Source organism: Pyxicephalus adspersus, chromosome 2 (genome assembly GCF_032062135.1).
Source record: "Pyxicephalus adspersus chromosome 2, UCB_Pads_2.0, whole genome shotgun sequence".
NCBI classification, from domain to species: domain Eukaryota; kingdom Metazoa; phylum Chordata; class Amphibia; order Anura; family Pyxicephalidae; genus Pyxicephalus; species Pyxicephalus adspersus.
The window spans coordinates 75,600,553-75,611,259 of record NC_092859.1 but is presented as its reverse complement, the minus strand read 5'-3'; the positions used below and the strand labels follow the sequence as shown (position 1 = coordinate 75,611,259).

The window sequence follows — 10,707 nt, the reverse complement described above, 5'->3', positions numbered from 1 at the left end:
TAAAGCTGTACGTGAGGTCACATATCTCTTAAAATATGCCTCTTCCACATTTATTATTTGGTAATTATTAGTTAATCAAACATCAATCTCCTTGCCTTACAGATTAAAGTGATCAAAATTTTAATACAGAACATAAAAATGTACTATACTTTAATTAGTGATAATTTATTTTGGATTTTCTATTTCTAGCACACTCAGCAAACGTTTTAGAAAAAATCAAAAATCAATGTACCATTATAATATGTTACAAGTATAAAAAAATATTATTGTTATATATAGTAAATATAGTATATAATTGTGTATATATATATATATATAAATAATACTGCTACTATATAACAATGTTTATAGTAGTTCAATTTATGAATGTATTGCAAACCTAACAATCCAAATAATTATTGAAATGACCCAAGCACTAAGCATGAAATCCAATGAATAATTAAAGAGTCATTTCTACACTTTAAATATATTATTTTAAAATCATATAATAAACAGAACCCTTGTGTGCATACACATACTGATTTTGTAGTTTAGAATACATTATAACTAGGCTTTTTTACCAAAGGGGCTGGGAATCATAATTTAATAAATTGTGTGATTATGCATTTCAATTATCTAATTATGTGTAGATGAAATATGAAAGAAAAATAAATGAAAGTAATTAGGGTTGTATTTTTTACAATATTTAATAATTTTCACACATCATGGCCATACAAAGTGTAAAAACCACATGATGATTACCAACTGAAAACTGAAAGAGTTGCTGGTTGGTCCCTTTAAAGAATTTCTGGCTATTCATTTTATACTTTAGGACTGCATGTGTAATTTTTATAACATGAAAGGAGCAATAGGAGAGCAAGTTTGAGTAAGAGAATTATTACACAGCTGTGTTTTTCTTTAATACAAGAGAGTTGCTAATACAAGGGTCTGTCAAACACTTATAAACTTTGGGAAAGCCTAAGCACTTGGTTAGTGGAGATATACTGTGTAGTATGTCTGTAAATAAAAGATCCATTATCCTGAGTTATATACTGCTAAAAATTCTGTTAATAGTTTCCTGAAACTAGAAACACTTTAAAGTTGGCTGCAGTGTTTGATACCTGATCTTTTGTGCAGATCCTACTGGTAAAAAAGACCCAGTCTGAAACTTTATAACCCAAAAAGATAAAGATAACTGTCAGCCTGACAGGGTAATGAGACTGCATGGACAGTTTTTCCATGGACTCACAGGTTTTTCTCAATAAGAAAAAAAATAATCCATTGAAAGTGGTAATCCTTGTTAGGATATCCCTGGGTTGGCATCACCTGCATCACTCTGCTTGATAACCCACCATGTAGGGGGCAAGTGCTAGCCGGCTTTTATCACTATTGTTACTAAGACAACAAGTATTCGATTTAAAATTGGATAAATTGCCTCATCACTCCTGAGGAAGCAAAACCTTGCGAGACGCATCAAACCACTGATGAGACTTAATCACACACTATATATTGTAATACAAAGTTATCTTGCTTTTTCTTTTTAAGACATTTAATACATTAAGTTTTTATAGTTCTTAAAATATTGGTGGACATGAATTGATTGAAGGTGCCTTAAAAGTCCAAAATTTACTATTTTTTGAATGACAAAAACAAGGTTGTTACAATACATAGGTTAACTATTAGGTAATCCTTTGGTTTAACTTTGGCTTAATCAACTGCGCTCTATGATAGTTCCTTCACTTTAAATCTTTAAAGGAAAAGTCTAAATTGTCATCATATTGTTATTCAAGGAAGCCTAACAAGAGTCCACCTGTTTAGCTTCATTATTTATGGCAAAGTCTTTGCAGTTCAGAATTGGCAAGTATGTAGTTTTATGAAAAAGGATTCAAAGAGGAATTAGGTCCTACGTTGAAAAATCCATGGTTCACGTCGGTGGTTATGGCATAAAGGAAAAGGCGAAGTCTCTTCTGCAATACCTGTTCTTACCTGCCTGATCGCTGCCCAGCTGTCAAATTTTGCTGAGATGTACTTGAGCACTTGTGTGGCTCCAAGACACAAACCAGCAGGTTCTAAAAGTTCCTTCTGGGGAGAGGAACCTGTTAGGTACAACATTGCCAATAAATAGACCTGCAGTATCCCTACCAATTTTTAGATAAGGAAGTTGCTTTGAAGTTCATTTAACTCCACTGGAGTTCATGTGAGACAAACCTTTCACTAAAAGCAATGTTCCTAAGGTATCAATGGTCTGACGCTATTTTCTCTAAGAATTTAATGTTGTTTGGTTATTTTATTTTAAGAGAATATGTTGCATTTACTACTGTTTATTGTTGTTGCATGAACAAGTATGGATGTCTGACAATTGTGTCAGCGAAGGGACAGCCCAAAAAGATTTAAGAATTATAGTTAATCTTTGGGCAATTATAGTGATAGTACAGTGGGTGTTATCGTTGGCAGAATCACCAGAAGAAAATTAGTGGAACATCTAAGGACTGGTGCAATATAGAACATTTTTTGTTTTTTGGTTTAGATATCATATATTTTAATTTGGAACTATAAATAAACAGTTCTTGGAATATGTAGGATCTAATTACACCTTTAGTAGTGTCATCTAATATGTAATTAAAAAATTGTGCATAGGTAAAGTGGTAATCATATCAATAACTTACAATGTTTAATAGACATAAACAGGCGTGGCGGACCAAAATTAACAGTCTAGAGTTCACATCATTGTATATAAACCTCTATATTGTTTTTCTACCTTACAGGGAACAGAGATTGTGAAGACTGACTAGTATTCTTGGCACATCATTTATTTTTGATGGAATGTGAAAGGGTTTAGATCCTCTGTCAGGTTTCCATTGTTGTTGGTGCTTCTATGGTAGGATCTCCCCCACTTCCTCAATGATGAGAAATCCCAACAAAGAGCACAGGATAAAAGCTTTACCTTCACAAAACAATCTTTGGCACAACTTTTAAACAATTAGGAACATTACGAAAGGCAAAGAAAAAGTAATATAAATTATTATTGTAAAACAAATTTTAAGTCTCAATGAATCTTTTTGCCATAAATCCTCAACAAATAACTTTTTCTGCCTGTGCTGCACTTCATTAGGTACAATGCTCTTATTTAGTTCTTATGACTGCAAAACCATGTTTATAGACTATGGAAGAAAAGAGAAGACTATAGAAGAAAAGAGTTCCATAGTCCTGAATGTTATCATTCTAGAACTGAAGTGTGTTACTGGCCAACTCACCATGTAAAAATAAAGAAAGTCTTATAAAGAAAACTAATACAGCCACAGGCAAGAAGTAATATTTTATGCTTTTTTTCTTCCTTTATGCAGCAGAATATACACATCAATGAACCATGGGTACCCATAACCTTGCCCTCTTAGTGGTACATACAACCAATATATGAAGTGTAAGGCTGGTACCATACTTGTGCATTTTATTCCAACTGAATAAAATGGAAATGAACATTAGCACACAGATGTGTATTTTAATGCATTTTCATTTAAACAGAAAACAAATTATGTCAGAACACACAAACAGTGCTAAAAGAACGTAAGGATGTCATTGTAGATATACCCTTCTAAAAATGCTAGCTGCTGTTAATGCTGACCTAACAACTTCAATATTTACAGAGTCACTTATTTGGAAAAGTCAACAAGATCAGAAGCTCTGTGTTTACTTAGACTTTAGTAGTACTGCATGTTCATTCCAGATCAGTAACTTAAAATATTGAAGACGATGGTGGCCAAACTAGCATTTTCTGAAGACTCCACATCTCTCTTACAGAGTACAATTATCCCTTATGGAACCTGGAAGGAAATAATTTGTATATGGTGATACACAAATGGCTTGTAAGAAGGCCTTTGCATCACACACAATATCAGATTTATTAACCATTTTTAAAAAAGGTTTCAACATTTAAACCTGCAATAGCCAGGGCATCATGGATTTTGTAGATTTCTCCTAAATATGCTCAATAGCCCTAGGTACATTTAATTCCAGTATTTATCAAAGAACATGTCCGGCTCCTTATGTTTTTAAGTTATTTTAAGAATTATGAGACTGCAGCCAACACTAAAACACCCATATGAATTTCTGCAGCAGTCCACAGAGCTTTTCCTGAAGCACATCCTTTAAATCTGTAAATATTTACAGGTAATTTTTGGCAGTAGTATTTGCTCAGGAAACAAAAAAGCATGGAGAGTTTTCACCATTTTATTAGAATATATAAAACTTCTTACAGTTCGTATCTAGCTACAGATTCACATGTCTGCCTGGAATTCAGGCTATCTTCTCAGTCCTTTGAATAATAAAATACTTCTTGAATTCAGCTAAAAACACACCATGGCGTTTCATTCATGTCACAATCCAGCAGTATATTCAGCACTGTACATGGAGCACCGCCAACGGTTAACTCTGACCGAGACTCCACACGGTACTGAACATTGTGTAAACCCCCCTGACGATCCACTTTGAACTGTTCCTGGGAAGTATAGAGGAATAAAAAAAACATGTAATTATTTAGCAGAAATGACTCTGTATCACACCATTTAAACAGAGCCTCCTATATTTTATAGGAAGACTATCTACAGTTACAGGTTTTAAATAATTAATATTCTCGCGCAACAGGTTAGATTTATGCACATTTTGTAGTGCTACAACCTGGAATTAAATCTGATTTAACTGGCATTGTAACAATTTGCTTTGCACAACATACCAAGAAAAACTATAAAAGGGGCAGGTATGTCCCAACATTAGTGGAACCAAAGCATCAATAGTAATACCTGGGCTGTAAACATACTTAATGTACACCTTCTGCAGACTGGAAAATTTTACTTAATTACATTTTAAACTTTTTATTGAGGTTTCAAATAGATGTAACAGAGGTAAAACAAGGACTAAAAACTAGGTATTCTTTCAAGAGAGGAATAGGAAAAGATATATAACCTATATATTCCAACTAAGAGATCTGAAGTTTTGATGGTGGACCTCCCATGTGAATGCAACATTTGTGCATTTTTATATCATAGAGATCTGCCAATTATGTGTGAATATAGCATTCTCATTTCATTATATCATTTTTTTTTAAATCAGGTCTTGAAGAAGGAAATAGAATAATAATGGATGTAAATTTTCAGGATTTTTATTTCCATTAAAAACTGAACAAACCTTTGATTTGCACATAAAATAAACATCTACTGGATAACCGAATACTACTCTGCATTTTAGTGCATTCTTCAAACCATATATCTAGTTCACTGATAAAACGTGACATATTCTTTTTGTTCTCTTTGCTAAGGTCTAACTTTTTGTGCACTAAATATCTATCATATCAGTTTACCTGCTTCTGAGAAGCAATTCGTTTCTGGTCTCGTTTTCTCCATGCAGGGTCATGGATGTGTCTGAAGGTTTGGTATCCAGTTGTAATTCCAGAGGGCCGATGGAGCTGAAAAGCATAAAATGTTAAGAGTTTAATATACGCAGACTAAATAGTCTCATTTCTAGTAATGGTAAACCATCCACTGGTTCATTTCTACCCTTGCTAATGGAAGAACATCTGACCACCACCCTAAAGCTCTTTTTGTACCTAAACATTTTTGAAGCCTAGATACCAAGCTCTCTTCCCTCAAACTATACCTGGTGAAAGTCTTTTAGGTTCATGTGTTTTAATGGCAGTAATAAATCCCTACCAATAAACAGAGCCCTGTGACTAATTTATACACCTAATTTTTTTTTTTTATTAAAAAATATATATAATATGTTGAAGACTCTGTAGAACAAAATCCAGAGCAACAGCCAATACTATGAAAATCTAGGAAAATATCCAGTGCTTGCATGAAAAATCTGTGTTCACATAACATTATAAGTATTCATATTTTCAGATGTAAGGAGTAGTGCCGAGAATGGTGACAGAGCAAGGAGTTTATAGACAGGAATAAAGATGTAATGGTAATAGCAGGGGAGTGGGGTGGTTGGTCATTGATTTAGAAGGCAGACATGCCAGGACCTGGAAAAGTGTTCAAATGGAGAATATTTTACTTGTAGGATTACCCTAGGAACCCGTTTTTGCTTCAGAGGACCTAAATTCCTTGTGTATAGAAAAAAAACAAGCCAATAGAGTCACATACTATAAAATGTATAACCAGTTTTTGTTCAATAGGGGGCACCGTTTAATTCTACAACTCTGCAGCCAAAGCATTCTCTATAAGGGCATGAGTCCATGGTGGCAAAGGGTTAAACGAAGACTCATTCTTCTCCAAAAGGTTGTGCTCATAAATAAATTATCTTGTTCCTTTTTTACATTTTGACTCTGCTTCTCAGCTCTTTAGCTTGGTGTCATGTCATTATGTGGCACACAAAATAGGAAGTCTGCCAAAGACTACAAACAATAAAGAACACTGATAATTTATTCTTGACATGCGTCAAAATGTCCTGAGGGGCTTTTGCTGTTCACAACACTGTGCTTTACCTACTATAATAAAAGTCTCCATCGCTGAATTATGAGCCTAGAACAGCATCATTATAATCAGCCTTCTAAAGGCTTGTCTACACAAGCAGTTTTATTAGTTTTAGTTGCTACCAGTCCAGGTTCCAAACACAATTAATTGAATTTCAACACTACTAAGAAACAAGTAAATATCTTATTTTCATTTTTTAACTGCAGGAAGAAAAAAAAAAGTAAAGTAATTTACATCATATTTCTTATATACAAAATATTTTTTGAACATACTGTAAAGCATCAGCCAAATTATTTTTTTTTTATTTAAATTTAAAGGAAGTGGAGAAAATGTAGGAGCTGTCTGAGCAGGATATATCACAGATGTAGGCAGCAAAAAAAAAAAAAAAAAAAAAAAAAAAAAAAAAAAAAAAAACTAGCGGGCAGCTAATGAAGGCTACGCTTCCTATTTTCAAGTAAATGATATAGGCCCTATAAAATTTTACGCTCCAAAGAAGGGTGTTAAAGTTACTAGCTGATAGCTTACCAAACTATGCGCAAAGCAAAACTCTAAGGGGTTCAGTGTTGAACCTAGAATTTTTTTTAATGCCAGGTGGGAAGGAATTATAGGTGGGTGGCCGCCCCGGTATTTTGAACTCTTCAGTAACCACCCAAAAACAGCCGGGTGGCGTACCCAGTTATAGGGGGCTGGGGAGAACAATGGGGTTTAAAAATAGTTAGCAAATGGGCTCAATGCAGTTAAAAAAAAATTGTCCACAAAACTCCTCCCCTCATAAACCCGTCAACAGTAATGTAACAGTAATGTAACAATGTTATTGTTAATAACATTGTAATAAATATCACCCTAGTCGAGACGGATGCCATATACACATATGCAGCCCCTTTGGGTGTTATTTGATGCATAGTTTGATAGTTATGTGCTCACATCTATCACTACTTATAGCATAAACAATTTGACGATAAACTACACTTTGCTTGTACAATAGATATTGCACTGCAATTGCTAAGAAAAGTACCACTAGAGAGTCTCTTTGACCTTACTAAAAAACATCTAAGAGTTATGTGTGGATACAGAGCCATTGCTTAGGGCAACATTAAAAGGTAATCTGCACTCAAAAAATATATTTGTAATTCAGTTTTTGGAACTCCTTTGAAAGGAGGAAGTCATACTCACCATTTCATAATGCTGTTTAGTAAGGAGGAGGATCCCTCCAACATAGGTCTTGTAATGATACAGGGGGTGAAGTTCTGGAGATGCCACATGGAAAGGTCCCTTTTCTGGAAATCCATAATCCAGATCCGGGTTAAGAGGTAGCAGGTCAACATCATGCATAGCAATATAGTCCGTTTCATTTCCACTCTCTAAGAAGCCCACATTTATCAGAGAAGCCCTGTTAAACCTGAAAAGTAATAAAATATGTAACTATAAAGCATACAGAAGGGAAAAAGTTGCTGTGAAAGACTGTTTTTAGACTGATAGTCCATTGATTATTTTGAGAAGAATTACAAGAGTAAGAATTAAGGTATATTCAGGTACTTTTGCCAGTTCCATTAAAAAAATTAATATGAATATATAACTTGATGAAAAAGGTGTGCTTTATACCTGCCAGGAGTTCAGCATAAGGTTTATCCTTATATCCTGCATAGTCTTGTTACAACAGGAACGTACATGTTGGAGTTATTGCTTCAATTACCTCCATTATCCAACATAATTTTTTAATAATTAGTAACAAGTAAGCAATTGTTTCAAAGCTAGCAAAATGTAGATTATAGGGTGCCTCAGTCTAGGTAGATGGGAATCTCTAAATTGAGCCATACAGTCTGTGATTGTTTTAGAATGTGATACATTGCAAGGATAATTTACAGTAACTGAAAGGTTTATAAAGAATATATTACAAGTATACATTATATTTTTTTTTTTTCAAAGCGTACCTAAACTCAGAATTTTCACTTTACATAAAAGGGTAGACAACCCTGTTTGTGTTTTTTTTTTTGTGTGCAAGTGCAACACTCCTAGCCGATCGAGAATGAATGGGAGTGCAGAGCCCCCCGGGTTATCTACGTAACCCATCCCAGGAGGCTCTTGGCTGCTCCTTCTGCACATGTACGAGCATCTTGGCAATGCGCAGAAGGAGCCCTTTCGGCAAAAGGGAAAGAAATTGCCGATCTCGCACATGCGCAGTAAGAGCAGCAATTTTTTTCCCCCATTTAGGTTACCCTTGCGCCTGCATCAGATGACGTAGGAAAAAGAACCCGGAAGAACAAAGGGAAGATGGCGGTGCCTAGCGCGCGGGACCCGATGAAAGAAAACTCCGGACCGATCAACTGCTCTGCAGGACTAAAGGGCTTTTTTTTTTCTTTGGGTTTACTTCCTTTTTTAAAAATGCAATCTATGTGGAAAAAATAGCATCTTCCTACTCAATGGTCTTATTAATGTGCTGCTCACCATAGATTACATTACCAACAAAAAGCCAAAAATTATTTCTGACAGCAACACATGCACAAAACACTGTAAGCTCCTTCTGCATCAAGGGTTTAGAACTGTTTTCTTGGGTCAGATATGCTCAGCTACCATAAGTTATAAAAAAAGCAGACACAGGTTCTCATATTTAGTATTCCTCTACATGTTTTTTTTTTATATTAAATATCATTTTAAAGTTATGTCCTTGCTATTAGAAAAGTGCCTAAGGGAACCAGGGCATGGAACAAAAAAAAAATGTTAACCAACTAGAATTATAAGCTCAGGCACAAAATACCTGCATATGTCTATGTACACTGAAACCCTCAAAAAGCTGTGGCAGAAGACTTAAATCTGCAAGATTCTAAGCTCTATGAAAGTGCTGAAGGCTGAACCACCATCTTTCTGCTACTTAAACCTTTCCATAGGCTAGCAAGAGGGTCCATCACAGTGACAGGCCTAAAGACATAGTGGGTAGGTCACACATTGTCTGGGGATATTACTTTTTGCATATTATAAACCTCAAAATTTATGGGGTGCAAGAAGCTATTGTAGACAAAGTATGTTGACCCAATACAACATTTTTTAATGACAGGTGTATTTTAAGGCAGCAATCATAAATCATAACACAGTGCAGTGAAAAGTAAAAGAGTTTCTGACACTGTGTACTAAACAATATCATTCAGGAACCGCTGCTATCTGCACCATTTAGAGATTAATTTATATGCAGCCTTGAAGCAAGGCTGGGAAAATCCCAGTCAGATATATGACTTGTCTACAACATAACAGGTTACACCTATTTAAGGCATTTTATAGTCTTCCATGGCTCTGTCTGATTACAATGTGATTGGAATGATAATCAATGCAAAAGAAATGTATCCACCCTTGTCATAAATAAATGCATTTGCTCAGTAGTAGTTTGGTTGTGGACATTTCTTTTTTTTGCAAATCATTACTGCCAATGTGTTAAAGAAAGAAATTGTCAAGAAGAAACAGTCACAAATTTTGTAATATGCAAAATAAGTTAAACCCTGCATGATTTTGTCCTTCAAACAAGTTGTTTAACAATTATATTAGACATTTAAAATTTATGTGAAGCCAAAATGATTATTCTTTCATGGATAGAATGGGGAATGGTTCCATTATTGGCTTTTTACTAATTTCCTGGAAAACAGCAATAAGTTCCATTCCCACAACACTACGCACAGTGCTTAACTGACAACTGCCAGGCCCAAGCACCCTCACATGATAGTCGGGAGCACATACACAGCTCAAGAAGTTAAAACGTAAAATTGAAAATCTGGCGACTCTGGGCAACAGAATACTTATTTTACCTACTACGCCTACACGGAACAAAATACAAGATGACTTTAGGTATAGAGGTATTTTTTAGGAGAATTTAAATTGGGTTGAGGGCATACAAACCTATAATGATCCACTTGATTTATAATAAATATTTGGTGTCGGATTTTCTTCTCAGACAGGTACTGGTGCATGTGGGGTACAAAGCTTAGGAGTTCCTCAAATCGTTCTCGAAAAGGAACAAGTATGGCAAGACGGTGAGGACCCCATGAAGGATCCTCACTTATAGTCCTAGCAACTGGAGGACAGGGCTGCTTTGGGGACTTCTCTTCATGCTTCTTGACTTCTCCTGTGCAACTGAATTGTAACCAAAGCATAGATAACAATCCCAGCAATAAGCAGATCAGAAACAGTTTGAAGATGCTGCATTTCCTCGGTAGAATCCCAAGAAAAAGACCTGACCTAATGACATGAATTAAAAAAAGCAGTTAAAGAAAAA

General features: G+C 35.0%; 1 protein-coding gene across 1 annotated transcript; it reads right to left on the bottom strand.

The window, feature by feature from the left end:
* Nucleotides 1–4,192: 4,192 nt before the first annotated feature.
* On the bottom strand, nt 4,193–10,670 carry B4GALT7 (beta-1,4-galactosyltransferase 7; the record flags this gene model as incomplete). The annotated part of the gene is given in 4 exon segments (XM_072399003.1): nt 4,193–4,474; nt 5,333–5,476; nt 7,584–7,848; nt 10,332–10,670. Coding segments are annotated over 4 exon segments (904 nt in total), but the record flags the coding sequence as incomplete, so codon positions are not given.
* Nucleotides 10,671–10,707: the final 37 nt, after the last annotated feature.